The sequence below is a fragment of the Rhinopithecus roxellana genome, chromosome 8, assembly GCF_007565055.1.
Source record: "Rhinopithecus roxellana isolate Shanxi Qingling chromosome 8, ASM756505v1, whole genome shotgun sequence".
NCBI classification, from domain to species: domain Eukaryota; kingdom Metazoa; phylum Chordata; class Mammalia; order Primates; family Cercopithecidae; genus Rhinopithecus; species Rhinopithecus roxellana.
The window spans coordinates 91,257,156-91,271,947 of record NC_044556.1 but is presented as its reverse complement, the minus strand read 5'-3'; the positions used below and the strand labels follow the sequence as shown (position 1 = coordinate 91,271,947).

The following is a 14,792-nucleotide window of genomic DNA, read 5'->3' as shown; positions in this document are numbered from 1 at the left end:
CCCTCCAGGGCATGGCACTCAGCACATGGAGAGTGCCACCTGCTCATCTGGCTGGAAGTTGTGAGGGGGAAGGGCCCCATTTCATTCATTACCCTCCTTGGCAACAACCTGTCACTGAGTGAATGGGATGGATGTTTGGGACTTTAGGATGTCTGTGCAGCTGGGCCCCTGGGACATGGCTGAGGGGGTGGCCTTGACTGAATGCCCTGTGACCAGACAGATTCGGTCCCAACCAGGCTAATCAATGAGAAATCCTGCTGGAAGCCTAGACAGGACGAGACTGGGTGGATGTGGATGGGATGCAGCTCTCCTTACATCCCTGTGTGTCCACGGCAGCTTCGGCCCAGACTGTTTTCCAGAATGCCTGCATGGCAAGCAGCCTGGGGCTGCGACTGGTTTCTCCCTCTTGGCCAGAGAGAAGATGTGAGTTGGGTACTAAGGATGCCATCTCCTCTGGGGGCAGAGGTAAGCAGGCTTGCCTTGCGGACATGCCCATTACAGCATGAGGGATTTCCTGAACCCAGGGCTCTCCAGCTGGGATGCAGATCCACCACGTGTGTAGCATCCACCTGGGATCCAGGCAGACAGGAAGCCCACTGTGCCAAGATGGCAGAGACCACGAAGGCTGGGGCCCCCTACAGGAAGGTGGAAGCCATCTCAGACCCACTGCACCCCCTGGGTGATGCATATGACATCTGCAAGGCCATTCTGCTCCAGGGTGTGGGTCCTTCCCACCAGACTGCTCTCTGATGCCACTAAATATTTAGGCAGCAAATGCCACACACCCACTCTCAGCTCACAACACCCTAAGATGTTTCTATTCGGGAACATCAAGACTTTGTACAAATTTTATTTCATTTGGGAAGTAAGCATATGAAAAGTTCAACATTAGGAGGTCAGGAAGATGGCTGCACCTGGGGAGAGGGGAAGGCCCTGCAGGGGCCTCTATAGGGCTGCTTCTGTCCACCCCGTGCCCCGGGTGCACTTGTGATTTTGCAGGCTCTGTTTTGATTCGTTGGTATTTCTGTACATAATGGTTCAATAAAAGGCTTATTGGATGTTTATAATAAACAACAGAAAATCACATTAAAATTAATAAACGCATGCATGACGGGGGTACCAGAACTAATTTCAGCTGGGTGCTACAATTCCAAGAGCATTTCAAACCACTGCCTCATGCAAAAGCCCAGGGAGAAGAGCACAGCCACACAGGCCACACAGATCCTGGCACGCTTTCTCTCACCGGCAACATAGGTGCAGAGTCAGGGCAACCAGCTCCACCCGAGTCTGCGGGCTCAGGCAAGTGAGTGAACCCCTCCCTCCTGCCCCTATCCCTGAGCAGGGCTGACAGTTGTGTGGCCCCACAGCCTCATGAGGTCAGGCAGGGCACTCTCAGGTGCTCGGCACAGCATAGCCATTCCCTGAGGCAGGACTATCCCTGTGAGCACCCAGGAGCACCCACAAGCACTGGCTTGGCCTGGCAGGCAAGAGTGCCTAGAGCCTGCCATTGTCTTGAATCCACCCGTTTCATGACTGCCAGGGCGTCGCCACACCCAGGATCTGCCATTGGTCTCTCTGTTTTTAGTATCTTTAGTATCTGAACAGAACTGGCCACAGACAACACCTAACCACAAAAACTCACACACAGAAGGATGAGGAGGAAGGAGAGGAGGCGGAGAGAGGGAGAAGGGGAAGAGAGGAAGAAGAAACTTCACTCGAAATGTGCTCAATATATACAAAAGTAAGGTGTCACATTAAAGTGAAATGACCCAACTCCTTCACAGCACAATGAATCTAACTTTTACGCTGATGTGGCTCAAGTGTTCCACAAATACCTCCCAGTACTCCTATTATATCTCTGTAGAAAGGTCAGGACTGAATTTCCCAGACACGCATACATGCCAATCAGCTGTTGGTGTCCACTCTGTACATCAGTCCAGATCACCAGCTCTCATCGGTCGTGTGAACTAATCACTAATTACCAGCACAGCCAGCCCGCCACATCCTTGGGCTCCACATCTGTGTATTCAGCAACCCACAGGTCAAAAAATACTCAAAAAAAGAGCTGTCCCTGCACTGAACATGCACAGACTGTTTTTCCTGTCTTTATTTCCTAAGCAACACAGCACCAACTACCCCCACAGCATGCCACCATGGCAGGCTTGTAAGTGACAGAGATGACGTAAGGCTGACGGTAGGATGTGCAGAGGGGACACGTGATACCACGCCACTTCACACCAGGGACTTGGGCATCTGCAGGAGGTCCTGGGAGCAAACCACAGGTACTGAGGGTTGACTATACCTGAAATTAGGAGAAGCCGAAAAGGAAGCTGCTATATTAAGTAACAGAATTCTATCATCAACACAAAATAAGATACGAGACTTAGAAATAACAAAAATGTCAGGGTTTGAGGGACCCTGTAGGCAGCTTATCACGATGAAAGCTCGAGGAACCCAGGGCACCTTGGCTGACCATGTCTCCCAACTCCAAGAAAGCAGCTCTTAAGGAGGCACAGGACACAGTCCAGGCACCAAGGGAGGTCCAGGGGAGCAGACAGATAGAGACATTTAAAGGCCAGCAATGATGACACGGCCTCTGACTGCCACTGAGCAGTGAAGGGAGCAGGTGCCAGAGAACCTTCTGGAAGAGGCTGCAAGGCCTGGGACTGCCGGGAAGGGGAGGCTTCTGCAGTCTTGAGGAACACGCAATGCAGGGGTAGCAACGGGCCAAGGCTAGCAGTGACCACAGCACCCAGTCACAGAGGAGAGCCGGGGCTCAGGGAGGCTGGAGCCCACGGGAGACCTTGTGAGAACTTGTCTCAGCCAGACTGCAGGCAATCCCAACATCAACACACACAAAGCACCTCGCACTCTCCCTGCCCAGGAAGGCTCTGGGAGATTTAAGACTGGCCTCTTCCTCTGGGGAGGGCCTGACAGATGGGCTTACAGCACACACCAAGGGCCTGGCACACCAGTGCCTGGCACATACCAAGGCCAAGCAGATCCACGGGTGGGCCAGCGCTGCCCTTCCTAGGCGATACCATCTGTCACCACCAGGTGGAGGCCAGAGGGAGCCCTAGGCAGCAGGTATCTCACTGCACCTTCCTCTGCAACAGGGGAACTCTCACCTGAGCACCCTACATGACCCCTCAGGAGACACAGAAGAGGGCACCAAGACCTTCAGTACCATGGCCAACCTAGCTACACCCCCAGCACCCCCCGGGTCACAGCAAGGGCCCAGTGGGCCATACACAGGACCCGCCCCCTCCAGGGCCACCTGTTCCCCATCAGGGCCATGGCGAGGGCCCGGCAGGCCACACACAGGACCTATGATGCTGTTCTGCCACAGCAGCTGCAGGGCCACCCAGCAGGTTCTGGACTATGGGTACACAAAGATGTCTGCTTCTCAGAATTAGGAGGAGGAAAAACCATACCAACTCAGTCATGGTCCCCAAAGTCAGGCAAGCCAGTACCCACAGGAGGGGCCGTGGCCCTCCCTGCTCAGCCCTGGAGTTGCTGTGCCTGTGCTCCTGGCTGAAGAGGCTGCCCAGACCTCAGCCATACCTGGCCTTTGAGGGGAGGGACCACACCTTACCACCACCACCTCCATACAGAGAGCTAGACACGGCATGGACAGTGAACGTGTGCTAACCATTGCTAAGCAGGCATGGTTGGGAGGTATTCCAGGAGTGTGGAGGGAAATTATGCACAAACTTCCCGGAGAAATCCTGTTACTGGTATTGCAGCACAGTTTACAGCTCTGGAAACATCACCTTACCTTCTGGACCTGTTTACCCACTGTTAAAATAAGACCAGAAGACCTAAGGTCACCAGCTCTAAAATGTTTCAAATTCAAAAAGAAAGCTGGGCATGCTGGTGTGCACCTGTGGTCCCAGCTACTCAGGAGGCTGAGGTAGGAGGAACACTTGAGCCTGGGAGGTCCAGGCTGCGGTGAGTCGTGATTGCACCACTGCACTCCAGCCTGGGCAATAGAGTGAAATTCCGTCTCTTTAAAAAAAGAAAAAAAAGAAAGAAGGGAAAACAGACCAAACAACTAGGACACGAACAACCAAGGCTCTTCTCATTATCACATTTTAAACAATAAATATAAGGAAAGTATTCAAGTTTGACAACAACCCAGGAAGAAGCCAGAAGAGAAACCTGTAGCCTCGCTTTTCCAATTGCAGGTTTCCAGGGCTTCATTCCCAGAAAACCTTAGCCAACAGAGATGCAGTGCAACGACAGAATCGAGGACACCCCATGGAACATCAGAAGCAGCCCAATCTTGGACACGATCCCCACGCTGGCCAGGCATTCTCCTACCCGACGACACCCCTGGCCCCACACAGAGGCCATGGGAGAACATGGTCCCTGTTCACCTCCAAGGCCAGACCCTCCTCCTGGGGCCCTGATCCCACCCTCTCTCTCTCAGCCCCAAGACCTCTCCACCCCTCCCATGCCAGGCACTGCATTCTCTGTGAAGGACCATGCATGGTCTCTGTCACAACTACACAGCTCTGCTGGGGTGGAATGAAAGTGGCCACACACAAGACACCGACACAGGGTGTGCTGCCCCACGGGACCTCACTTACAAAAACGTGGTAGCTGGACCTGGTCCCTGAGCCGAGGGGCCTTGCTGAGAGTCACTGAACCCTGGCTCCCTGGCCACTACTCTCTCCAGGTCTCCAACCCTATCTCCATGAGTGCCTGCATCCACTCTCCTTGGCCATAGCCTCCTCATGTACCTGACTGCACAGGGCACACCCTCTTTTTCCAGGTGAGACAACACAGGCCAGAAACTCAACATCACCCACAAGCCGCTACCTCCCAAACACCCACTCCAGCCAGACTCCTTCACGCTTCAAACTTGGACCTCTGATCACCTGCTGATCTGCCCCAACCCCTAACGGGCAATCCAACTTCACAGGCCCTCCCCTATCACCCGCTGGGCATCTGTCCCTGACCCTAACAGGCACCCCAACTTCATAGTCCCTTCCCTATCACCCACTGGGCATTTGCCCCCACCCCTAATGGGTACCCCAACTTCACAGCCCCTCCTTCAGCTCCTCCCCTATCACCTGCTGGGCATCTCCTCCCACCCCTAATGGGCACCCCAGTGTAGCAGCACCAGAGTCGGTTCCTCTTTCAGTAAAGGCACCACGGGCCCAGGACTTCTGACTCCTCTCTTCCTCCCCCTCACAAACATGCCATGAGCATGTCCTGGCAGCTGTGTCCCCGCCTTCTACCCCAAGACCACACCACTGACCTGGCACAGGTATTGTCTGGGCCAACCAGCACAAGCAACACACTTGGGGAAGGAGTCGTAGTCACAGGGACTCACTCATCACACACTGCAATCTGTACAATGGGTCTCTTTCAGTCTTTCCATCATATGTGTGACCCCGAGTGATACTCAATATCCAGGAAACAACCTACTTTTAGTTACTTTCCACAGTTCTACCATCCAAGGCAGTCTTCCCTCCCTCCACACCTGGACAACCTCTCAGGCAACCTCCTGACCTCATCCTGTCCCCATCACCCACTCCCCCTCCAGCAGTCAATGAGACAGTCATTGAACAGAATTAGAATATGTCACTTCTCTGCCCAAAGCCCTTCCCTGTGTACTTGGAATGGGATCCAAGTTCCTCACCGCAGCCTCATGGGCTCTACGGGATGTGCGGCCTCCCCGCCCTGGCCTTCCTCTGCCCTCTGCTCCCAGCAGCCTTTCCATGCCAGGAAGTCTCACTGGTGGCTCCACTCCTCAGGTCTCTGTTCAGAGGGCTTCCTCACCTTCCTAAGGCACTGTCACCAACCACGGCCCAAGCACAACTCAAGAGAGCTGGTGCTGTCATGTCTGTCACACTAGAGAAGGCAACTGTCATGGGAGGGCTGCAAGGCCCGCTGTACACCATAGGCACCCAGTGAATTTGTGCTGAGTCGACCACAACCACACCACATGGAAACAGGGCTGTGCCAATGCCCTCCTGTACCACACAGTTCTGCAATTAGTCTAAGTCCTGGAGCCCTCACAGTGTCCCTGCCCGCTGCAATCTGCAACCTGCCTCCTCCAGTGCAGGTATGGGCCTGGGGACCTGGGCTGACCCTGAGAACACACAGCTGAATCCTTGAGGGAGGTCATGGCCAGGGGCCCAAGGGTGTCTGCAGCCAACTCACACAAGTGACGCTCTCGGGGAGGAAGTCTGCAGCACAGGGATGGCTCAGCACGCAGGACAATCTGTACAATGGGTCTCTTTCAGCATTTCCATCACTCAAGGATCCCCTGAGTGAGGCTCAGTACCCAGTAAACAACTTATTTTTAGTTAATTTCCACAGTCACAGAACAAACATCTTGCACACCTTCCACTAACTTGCGACCATGAAGCTCAGTGAGAACAGTGGTGGCTGTGTGTGCCCACAGGGGCGATAGGGTGCGGCCAATCTTTCCAGGGTCCCCTCCCCTGCTCCCCAGACCCTCTTTCCACTCCCTCAGAGGTTCCCAACTCTAGCCATAAGGTGCAGATACGCTCACTGGGGCTGTTTGCATTCAACACAGTGACAGAGGAGCACACATTCAGCACAAAGCGTACTGCATTTTCTCCAAAGTGCTGACTTAAAACCCATCCTGGCCAGCACAGTGGCTCACACCTGTAATCTCAGCACTCTGGGAGGCTGAGGTGGGAGGATCACTTTGGCCCAGAAGGCAGAAGTTGCAGTGAGCCAAGATTGTACTACTGCACTCCAGCCTGAGTGACAATGGAAGACCCTGTCTTAAAACAAAAACAATAAAAACATCCTAATGGAGTACTGTGTGGGGCCCAAGAATGTGGATTTCTTGCCATTCCCAAGCGATCCCAGGGCTGACCTAGGGGGCTCTGGGTGACACAAGCCTGTGTTCCAGTCCCATGAGAGCTGATAACACTCCAGGCCTCCTGTGTATACAGCAGTGACACTGACCCCAGGGGGCACCCTGCGGACTAGGGACCAAGGTCGATTAAGGTCAGTTTAATTGTCAATATTGAGGTCAATATGTGGCAAGATGCTACAGCATACTGTCAAGTAAAAAACAAAAGGCTAAAAGCAGCAAAAGTTTACATATGTATATTATACACGATGGAGAAAGAGACTCTGTGTATGTGTGTGTGTGTGTGCGCACCTGTGCATGAACGTATAGGCAAGGACTAGGGGGACAGAAGAGCAGAGAGCGAGAATGAAGGAATGAATGAATGTGAAGGAACGTGGAAAAACTGGCTCTGCACCAGGAAATAAAAACCGGTCATCTCAGTCAGGCGTGGTGGCTCACGCCTGTAATCCCAGCACTTTGGGAGGCCAAGTCGGGCAGATCACGAGGTCAGGAGTTTGAGACCAGCCTGACCAACATGGTGAAACCTGTCTCTACTAAAAATACAAAAATTAGCCGGGCATGGTGGTATGCGCCTGTAATCCCCGCTACTCAGGAGCCTGAGGCAGGAGAATCACTTGAACCTGGGAGGCGCTACTCAGGAGGCTGAGGCAGGAGAATCACTTCAACCTGGGAGGCGGAGGTTGCAGTGAGCCAAGATCGTGCCACTGCACTCCGGCCTGGGCGACAGAGTAAGATGCCGTCTCAAAAAACAAACAAAGCAAAAAAACCCGGTCATCTCTGGATGGAACTGGAGGTGATTCTTTCTCCGCACTGTAGCTTCTCCAGACATTCTGATTCTCTAGTGTAAAAAAAACCCAACAAACGATTGCATACCGTTACCACACAAGTCACAATGGGGCTGACCAGGAAGGGACCGTAGCACACATTGAATCACACAATCCCCAAAACAACTCTCCACCTCCTGCTCCTGCCCCCATATCCCACCTTTACCTGGACTCAGACTCCCAAAACTCACTTTCCTCCTAGTCCTCCCTCCAACTCCTCAGACCTTAGTCCTCCCTCTTCTGCTCCTCCCTGTTCTCCTGGGTAAACCTCACACCCCTTGGAAAGAGTCTTCCAGCAAGGCCCAGAGCCCCAGCACTCCTAGAACCTCCCGTTTCCCCGCTCATAAGGGTAAATAAAACATTTCCATTGCTTCATAAGGGGAAGGCAGGTGCCCCTCTCCCCCTTAGGATGCCTCTGTTTGGTCTGGAATGAGACACCCCAGTGTCCACATTTTACAAGACACAGTCACGGTCTGATGGCCCATAGACTGTCATCAGACCTCCAAACCTAACTCAAAGGCCTCTCACTGTGTGCAAACCAGCACAAGCTGCCTCTCATTTCTCTGCGAGAGATGAGCGGTTCTAACTGCTCCTCCTTCTGTCTCCCTGTCAAGATGCCTGGGAAATGCTGCCCAGACTCTGCACTCTCTCACAGAGCGCCTATGCGCACACAGCCTGCCAGGCTTTGTGGGCAATAAATTTGCTATCTTCCCTTCTGCATCCATGTGGGTAAGTCTGAGCTGATTTCTCCAGCACACCAAGACATACATCACAAAGGGTCCCCCTTGGCCCCCACTTCTGTGTCCTGGTCGAAAATCAGAGTACCCTGACCCCTCTGTGCCCCAACCACAGGTTTTCCCCACCAGGCTTCAACCCAATCCAGGGCCTTGAACATTTCCAGGCATGGAAGAAAGTATCTACGTTTACTACAAAGAAAATGACCTTGGCCCTGAGCCAAATTCCTGAAACCTTCCTATAAACTGCATAACCCATCCCTCTTCCAAGAGACATACCTAGGCAGGACATCCCTTTTCCCTTACTGCCCATCTCGAGGACTGCTGCAGCCCACTCTATATGAAAGTTACCCTAACAAAAGTTCTAGGCAGGGCCTGGCGCAGTGGCTCACACCTGTAATCCCAGCACTTAGGGAGGCCAAGGCAGGAGGATCGCCTGAGCTCAAAAGTTCGACACTGGCTTGGGCAACAGAGACCCTGTCTCTACAAAAAAAAAAAAACCAAACCAAACCAAAACAAAACAAAACAACCAGAAAACTAAGCTGGGCACAGTGGCTCATGCCTGTAGTCCCAGCTACTTGGGAGGCTGAAGCAGGAGAATTAGTCAAGCCCAGGAGGTGGAGGCTGCAGTAAGCTGTCATCGCGCCACTGCACACCGTCTCCCCACCTCCCCCACCCCAAAAAAACTGCCCTGGGCTCACCATGCATTTAGCACTTCTTTCTTTGGTATCCCAACTGGTCCCACCTGAGGACAGTGTGGGAAACTCCCTTGCCGCCACTTTTGGGGTAACTCCAGTTGTAAATTCGGCAAAACACTACTCATGTCACTACTCCAATGTCCTCCCATTTCAGCCCCGCTCATGTGTACACAGCCCCAAATGCCTACCCACACTCCCACCACATCTTCATTTCACACCCTCCCTCATTCCCCACCATCTTTTCCAGACACTCGTCATCCCCTGGGGCCCCATGCCATGCCCTCCAGGTCCCCTGTGGGCCCCATTCTCCCATCTAGGTTACCCTGCCCCCTCCAGCGCCCCCCCCCCACCATTTTCCTCCAGGTCCCCACCATCCTCTCTAGACCCCACTGTCCCCTTCAGGTGCCACTGATCCCTCCAGGTCCCCACTGTCTCCATCCCCTCCAAGGGCTACCGTCCCCTCCAGATCCCCACTATCCCCTCTAGGTCCCCAGTGTCCCCATCTCCTCCAAGTGCCACCGTCCTCTCCAGGTCCCCACCGTCCTCACCAGGTCCCCATTTGTCCCCATCCCCTCCAGATCCCACCATCCCCTCCAGGTCCCTACTGTCCCCATGCCCTCCAGACCCCACCATCCCCTCCAGGTCCCCACTCTTCCCATCCCCTCCAGGTCCCACCGTCCCCTCCAGATCCCCACTGTCTCCATCCCCTCCAAGTGCCACCGTTCTCTCCAGGTCCCCACCGTCCCCTCCAGGACCCTACCATGTCCGCTAGATCCCACCATCCCAGGGCCCCCCAGCTCTCCCTCTGGGTCCCACCATCCTTGGGCGCCCCCGCACCGCCGCACTCCCACCCCTAGAACCGCCTCTGTCTCCGCCCCTCTTCCAGCGCAGCCCGCATACTCCCCACCCCCCGGGGATGTGGGAAGGAGGACTCGGGCTGTCAGCCACAGCGCGCGGACTGAGCCGAGGGCGTACGCTACGGCTTGGGTCGGGCCCCCAACAGACCACCGCCGTCGCTCACCTGGGGAAAGCCAGACGTAACCCACAGGCGTTTGCTGCGCCTCTACGCCTCGGCGCCTGCGCAGTGAAGACCGCGGCGAGCCGCGCGCATGCGTGTAGGGCCGAAGCCCCAGGCGCTGGTCCAGCGGAAACGCGGCGCTCTCTGTCTTCTGGTTTCGAGGCTGGTCCTCACCGTTTCCGCTCCGGCGGAAGTGAGGAGAAGGGTCCTTCGACCCGTGCCGAGCTGGATGGACCGCGAGACGCTCGCCCTCGCTGACCGCCACTTCCGAGGCCTGGGGGGTGGTGTCCCCGGCATCGGCCAGGCTCCGGGCCGGGTAGCCTTCGTCTCGGAGCCGGGCGCCTTCTCCTACGCCGACTTTGTGCGGGGCTTCCTCCTGCCCAACCTGCCCTGCGTGTTCTCCAGCGCCTTCACGCAGGGCTGGGGCAGCCGGCGGCGCTGGGTGACGCCCGCGGGGAGGCCCGACTTCGACCACCTGCTACGGACCTACGGTGGGGCGGCGGGCGCAGACCCCGGGCGGGGAGGACAGGCCGGCGGGACCCAGGCCCAGGAGGCCTCTGCCTAGAGAGGGGCACCAGGGAGGGTGAGGGGGGCCAGACGCGTGACCCCGGAGAGTTTCTCTGCAGACGGTTTGGAGTGAGGACGGGGCCCAGGGAGATGGCATGGACCGTGCCTGACTTTCATTTCAGGAGACGTGGTTGTACCAGTTGCAAACTGTGGGGTCCAAGAATACAACTCGAACCCCAAAGAGCACATGCCTCTGAGAGACTACATCACCTACTGGAAAGAGTACATCGAGGGGGGCTACTCCTCTCCCAGGGGCTGTCTCTACCTCAAAGACTGGCACCTGTGCAGGTAATGGGGCTTGGGACGCACCAAGGCGCTACCTTCCCTATCGCTGCGGGAATCCAGAGGCCTTTCTGATGAAGGTGGCCCCTAGCTGCACAAAGAGGAGCTATTTTTCCCCGTGAGGCATTTTAATCGGTGTAAAAGAAACTGGATTGTCTTCCGCATGGCTGCAAGTGTTCTTCTTTGGGAGATCAATATGTTTTTTTTTTTTTTTTTTTTTTTTTAGATAGATCCCCTCAGCCTCCCTAGTAGCCGGGATTACAGGCATGCACCTCCACGCCCGGCTAATTTTTTTTTTTTTTTTTTTTTTTTTAAGAGACTACATTTCGCCATATTGCCCAGGCTGTTCTTGAACTCCTAAGCTCAAGTGATGCATCCACCTCAGCATCTCAAAGCACTGGGATTATAGGCATGATTAGTACTTTTTCATAAGCAGAACCATTGTGGTCAGACTGCCCCCACCCCACTCCCCCACCAGCAGCTGGCTCAGAGTAGGTGCTGGGGCTCTTTGGGGGCTGCAACCATCTGAAAGCTCCACTGAAGCCAAGTGATCTCAGTTGCCCCACTCGTGCTGCCCTAGTCCTCGTGCCTCACGTGCTGTCGGTGGTGCCCTTGCGCCCTCCTCACAGGGACTTCCCGGTGGAGGACGTTTTCACCTTGCCTGTGTACTTCTCATCCGACTGGCTGAATGAGTTCTGGGATGCACTGGATGTGGATGACTACCGCTTTGTCTACGCAGGGCCTGCAGGCAGCTGGTGAGGCCACGGATGTGGAACCCAAAGGGACCTGGTGACGGAGCGGACCCCGGGAGGCTCAGGGTGGCAGGAGGGGTCTGCTTGGCACAGGCTTCACAGTGGGTGCCATTCCTCGAGACCAAGGGGCCACCCCTCCTTCAATTGGACCAGGCCTCTGGGGTGCCAAACAAAGCCCATACCAGCCCCTACAGGCACGAACCAGGCGCTCTTGCTGCTGCAGGTCCCCGTTCCATGCTGACATCTTCCGCTCCTTCAGCTGGTCTGTCAATGTCTGTGGGAGGAAGAAGTGGCTCCTCTTCCCCCCAGGGCAGGAAGAGGCCCTGCGGGACCGCCACGGCAACCTGCCCTATGACGTGACCTCCCCGGCACTCTGCGATACGCACCTGCACCCGCGGAGCCAGCTTGCAGGCCCACCCTTGGAGATCACGCAGGAGGCGGGCGAGATGGTGTTTGTGCCCAGTGGGTGGCACCACCAGGTGCACAACCTGGTAATGTGTTGCTCTCCTGCCCCCTGTGAGGGGCTTTCCTGCAGGAAGACGATAGCACCACCTACCCACTCTCCCAGCCAGAGTGGGGCTGGAATGGGGTGGCACATGGGTGAGGCTGACCCCTTCACAAGGTGGTGTCACTGAGGCCTAACTTCTGTTTCACCCCTTGCCGGTCCCTGGGTCTGCTTGCTCTGGGTTCACTGGCTGAGGTGGTCCGAGCCCACCACCCACTTCCCTGCTGAGCAAGCCCTGCTGGGAGATAGGAAGGCCTTCTTGGCTGCAGAGGGCTGGACCCCACAGTGGGTTCCTGGTGCAGGAGATGTGGGCTGGTTGGGAGGCACCTGCCATGGGCTCAGGCCTGCCTGTACTGTGCCCCTTCCAGGACGACACCATCTCCATCAACCACAACTGGGTCAATGGCTTCAACCTGGCTAACATGTGGCGCTTCCTGCAGCAGGAGCTATGTGCCGTGCAGGAAGAGGTCAGCGAGTGGAGGGACTCCATGCCCGACTGGCACCACCACTGCCAGGTGGAGCAGCTGCGTGTGGAGGCTATCAGTGCCAGGTCCCTGGGAGGCCTGCAGGCTCAGGGCGGGTGTGGCTGTCAGGCCGAGCTGTGGGTAGGTGCTGGCTGTGACTGTGGGACAGCCTGGGCTGAGCCCTGGGGGAGGCTTTCAGGCTGCATTTCAGGCTTTCAGGCTCAGATTCCCTTGGTCACTGTCCGGCTTCTCAGTGGCTCTGTCTTATTGGTCCCCTCTTCGTCCTTGGGGACTGGGCGCATGTCGGATGCTTTGCAGCTTGGACTGTGTCCATGGTGTCAGCTCACTGGCCTCTTCCCTCTGCCCAGGTCATCATGAGGTCCTGCTCGGGCATCAACTTTGAAGATTTTTACCACTTCCTCAAGGTCATTGCTGAGAAGAGGCTCCTGGTCCTGAGGGAGGCAGCCGCTGAGGACAGTGCTGGGTTGGGCTTCGAACAGGCAGCCTTTGATGCTGGGCGCATCACAGAGGTGCTGGCCTCCTTGGTTGCGCACCCCAACTTCCAGAGAGTGGACACCAGTGCGTTCTCACCACAGCCCAAAGAGCTGCTGCAGCAGCTGAGGGAGGCTGTTGATGCCACTGTGGCCCCATAGCACCTGTCTTGAGGACAGAAGGACGGGTGGACGAGAGGCAGCCTCCTGCTCCAGGGCCCTTCCAGAAATAAACTGCCCTCCCTGTGACCTGGGGCCCATCCCTGTCGAGGCTCGTGGCCTGCCTGTTCATGGCCACTGCCTGGGTGCCCATTTTCAGGTGAGGACCAATGAGGTCAGGGACCCAAGAAGGGATGTGGCCCTTCTGACCTGCAGCAGGTCTGCTGGGAGGTTGGAGATGGCACCATGACCTGGCTCTTTTGGGGGCCCTGCCTCCTTAGGCCAGGATGCCTGAGCTGATAGGAGTCTGTCTGATGTGCCTTCTCTGGAGTCTCCTCTCAGCCCGGTCCCCTCGTCTCAGGCCATTGGGCCACCCCCTGGCTCTGCCCTGTGGGCTCAGGAAGAGGTTGGAACAGCGCTGGGCAAGCTCACCAGGGCTTCCAGGCAGGACTGGGTTGGCCTCCATCACCTCCAGGTGATGGGCTCTGGAGCCAGTGGCCAGGGCCTTCCTCTGGGTACCCAGAGGGGAGGGCTGGGCTGGGCTGGGCTGGCCTCTGCCACTTCCCTACCTTTGGAGTAGCCTTCGCAGGGCCTGTGGGCACCTGGAGAGGCCACGGGTGTGGGGGTGGAATCCCATCTGCTGCTGAATCCTCACTTGGGCCTGAGGGGCTGTGCCTGCTGTGCGCTCACAGCTGGGTCTTCGCAAGGATGCTGTTCTCAGGAGTGGTGGGTCTCCGGCCCCTCTTCACAGTGGGCATGATGGAGGTGTGGGTGGGCTTGTCCAGGCCAATCAAGGCACAGCGGTGAGCAGTGGAGGCCTGTGATGGGGAATGGACTCTCGTGGGATCCTCCTGCAGAGGATGCCCCAGGCCTGAACCCTCTAGTGGATCCACAGTTTGTGGAGACTGGCACTCTGCCAGCCCTGTCCTTGACCCAGAGTGCAGCACTTTTTCAGTTGGCCCCTGGTTGGCTGCCCCACCCCAGCAGGGGAGGAGGCATCTGAATCCGCAGGGATGGCACGTGCCATGGCTGTGTGCATTGCCTGCCCATGGCATCCACTGGGGCCGCTGGCACTTGTCTAGGATGGAAGCCCCTAAGAAGGGCCGGGGTTTCTGTCTGCTCTGTTCAATGAATCATGTGAAGTGCCTGCAAAAGCAGCTTTACACAGTAGGTGCTTCATATGTGTCTGTCCAATGAATGAGCTCCAGCCAACAACTTTCCAGGGACCTGTATGCTGGGCCCCCCTGCTAGCTCCCAGGGATCCCTGGTCTGCACGGAAATGCCCTGAGACATCATCCGGCCTCCTACAGATGGAGCTGGCACTGCCCAAACCACAGGCGGCAAAGGTGCTTTGTGGGGGAGGTAGCAAATATGCATGACTGCAGACTTGCCAGGACCAGGCCCAGGCTGAGTGTGGGCATAGCACACCCTTTTAG

General features: G+C 56.3%; 2 protein-coding genes across 8 annotated transcripts in view; one reads left to right on the top strand and one right to left on the bottom strand.

Annotated features, from left to right (window-relative positions):
• SNAP47 (synaptosome associated protein 47) overlaps positions 1–10,643 on the bottom strand; it is a 45,333-nt gene extending 34,690 nt beyond the window's left edge. Inside the window, exon 1 of one of the 3 annotated variants that reach the window (XM_010375703.2) lies at positions 10,140–10,643. The gene's annotated coding sequence lies outside the window, so the exon portion shown is untranslated. The remainder of the gene's footprint in view (positions 1–10,139) is intronic. The other 2 variants (XM_030935517.1, XM_030935518.1) reach the window with 2 other exon arrangements.
• Positions 10,140–14,571, top strand: JMJD4 (jumonji domain containing 4). Of its 5 annotated transcripts, none has more exons than XM_010375705.2 (6): positions 10,140–10,627; positions 10,826–10,991; positions 11,615–11,740; positions 11,961–12,228; positions 12,611–12,709; positions 13,075–14,571. In XM_010375705.2, the coding sequence occupies exons 1-6, from the start codon at positions 10,228–10,230 to the stop codon at positions 13,357–13,359; spliced, it is 1,344 nt and encodes a 447-aa protein (XP_010374007.1). In that variant the 5' UTR covers positions 10,140–10,227; the 3' UTR covers positions 13,360–14,571. The 5 variants fall into 5 exon arrangements, with proteins under 5 accessions (XP_010374007.1, XP_010374006.1, XP_030791375.1 ...); XM_010375704.2 differs by having other exon boundaries at positions 12,611–12,757; XM_030935515.1 differs by having other exon boundaries at positions 12,611–12,792; positions 13,075–14,568.
• The last annotated feature ends 221 nt before the right edge of the window (positions 14,572–14,792 follow it).

Coding starts and splice junctions, on each gene's coding strand:
- JMJD4 (XM_030935513.1), top strand. CDS start 10,228: ATGCGTGTAGGGCCGAAGCCCCAGGCGCTGGTCCAGCGGAAACGCGGC. Junction 10,628..10,825: donor CCACCTGCTACGGACCTACG/GTGGGGCGGCGG, acceptor CTTTCATTTCAG/GAGACGTGGTTGTACCAGTT. Junction 11,741..11,960: donor GCAGGGCCTGCAGGCAGCTG/GTGAGGCCACGG, acceptor TTGCTGCTGCAG/GTCCCCGTTCCATGCTGACA.